The sequence below is a fragment of the Mustela nigripes genome, unplaced genomic scaffold (genome assembly GCF_022355385.1).
Source record: "Mustela nigripes isolate SB6536 unplaced genomic scaffold, MUSNIG.SB6536 HiC_scaffold_9580, whole genome shotgun sequence".
NCBI lineage: Eukaryota > Metazoa > Chordata > Mammalia > Carnivora > Mustelidae > Mustela > Mustela nigripes.
This window is the reverse complement of record NW_026748986.1, coordinates 1-1,836: the sequence shown is the minus strand read 5'-3', so window position 1 is coordinate 1,836 and position 1,836 is coordinate 1. Positions and strand designations below refer to the sequence as shown.

At 44.3% G+C, this 1,836-nt stretch overlaps 1 protein-coding gene across 1 annotated transcript; it reads left to right on the top strand.

Moving 5' to 3' along the window:
- Positions 1-127: 127 nt before the first annotated feature.
- Positions 128-563, top strand: LOC132009258 (endogenous retrovirus group K member 7 Pro protein-like; the record flags this gene model as incomplete). The annotated part of the gene is made up of 1 exon (XM_059387551.1): positions 128-563. A coding segment is annotated over exon 1 (436 nt), but the record flags the coding sequence as incomplete, so codon positions are not given.
- Between the last annotated feature and the right edge of the window lie 1,273 nt (positions 564-1,836).

Here is a 1,836-nt window from a genome sequence, read left to right as displayed (position 1 = left end):
AGGTGATAAGATAGCTCAAATCCTGGTATTGCCTAGTTGTCACAAGCTTTTTGGAAGCCATGAGGTTACGCGGGGACAGAAGGGGTTCTGTTCATCTGGAGTTCCTCTAGCATGCATCACGCTAGGCATGGAAAATAGACCCTTTTACTCTTTTTGGATAAGAGACAAGAAATTCATGGGCTTATTGAACACTGGAGCAGATCGCAGTATCATCAATGAAGCTGATTGGTCTAAGGATTGGCCTGTGCAAAAGGCTGATCAAACACTTCGAGGATTAGGGATTGCTCATAGACCCATGTGCAGTGCAGCTACACTGCCATGGAAGGATGATGAAGGCCACCATGGACTTGTGCAGCCATGTGTCCTTAAGATTCCCATTTCATTGTGGGGACGGGATGTCTTGGCCCAAATGAACCGGAAGTTGACTCCAGAATTATTCTATATTGAGGAAGCTCAAGCTTTAATGACTAAGTCTGGTTATCCTGGAATGGGAGGCCTAGGAAAACAGCTGCAGGGCACCCCTGAACCTATTCCCTTGACTAATTACTTCTCTCAAAGAATAGGTGGGCCGGGGCTGGGTTTTTCTTAGGGGCCACTGAACCTCTAAAAATTCAATGGAAAAACAGTAAACCCGTGTGGGTTCCTCAGTGGCCCCTGCCTAAAGAAAAATGTGAAGCTGCCCACACGTTAGTAAAAGAGCAACTTGCCGCCGGGCATATTCGGCCCTCCACATCACCATGGAATATGCCTATTTTTGTGATTAAGAAGAAGTCGAGGAAATAGCGATTGTTACATGACTTACGAGCGGTTAATGAAAAGATGGTGGCCATGGGAGCAGTACAGCTGGGGGCTGCCTTTAGTCTCAGCCCTGCCCTCTGGTTGGCCCTCTGTGGTAATTGATATTAAAGACTGTTTCTTTTCCATCCCATTGCACCCCGAGGACACCCAATGTTTCGCTTTCACAGTACCTACCATTAATCATTCTTGTCTGGATCAACACTATGAGTGGGTGGTATTGCCTCAGGGCATGGCCAACAGCCCTACAATGTGCCAATGATATGTGGACCAAGCCCTGAAGGAGGTTAGAACACAATTTCCCCCGCTCATTGTGTATCATTATATGGATGATATTTTGCTGTGCCATAAAAAAGAACAATATATTGAGAAGGCCCTTTCCTTTCTTTTCAAACATTTTGAGAAATTCGGATTACACATAGCACCAGAAGAGGTCCAAATGACGCCCATTAAAGAGTATTTGGGAACTAGGTTAGAGAATACTAAAGTCAGAGCTTTAAAGATAACCCTGTGGACGGATCACCTAAACACGTTAAATGATTTTCAAAAATTGTTAAGAGATATCAATTGGATGAGGCCCTATCTAAAACTCACTGATCAGGAATTGTCACCCTTATTTGAGACACTTAAAGGAGACCCTAACCTCACCTCTCCTCGTCAGTTGACTGAGGGGGCAAAAGAAGCCATCAGTCTGATCCAGAAAAGGCTAGAAGCTGCTCAGATAGACAGAAATGACTACTCCAAACCTTTGCTATTTTGTGTCCTTGCCGAAAAACGAGCTCCCACTGCAGTTTTTTGGCAATCTGGCCCCATATCATGGGTTAGTTTGACCCACTCTCCAGGGAAGGTCTTGCCCTGGTACCCAAGTGCCATTGCACAAATTATACTTAAAGGGATTAAACTTAGTATAGCAGCATTTGGTAAACAAACAGATACTATAATATCACCATATACGCAGGAACAAATAAAGTGCCTAGCAGCCTGTGATGATGACTGAGCCATTTTGATAACTATAACGTGCACTCAATTTGATAGCCACTA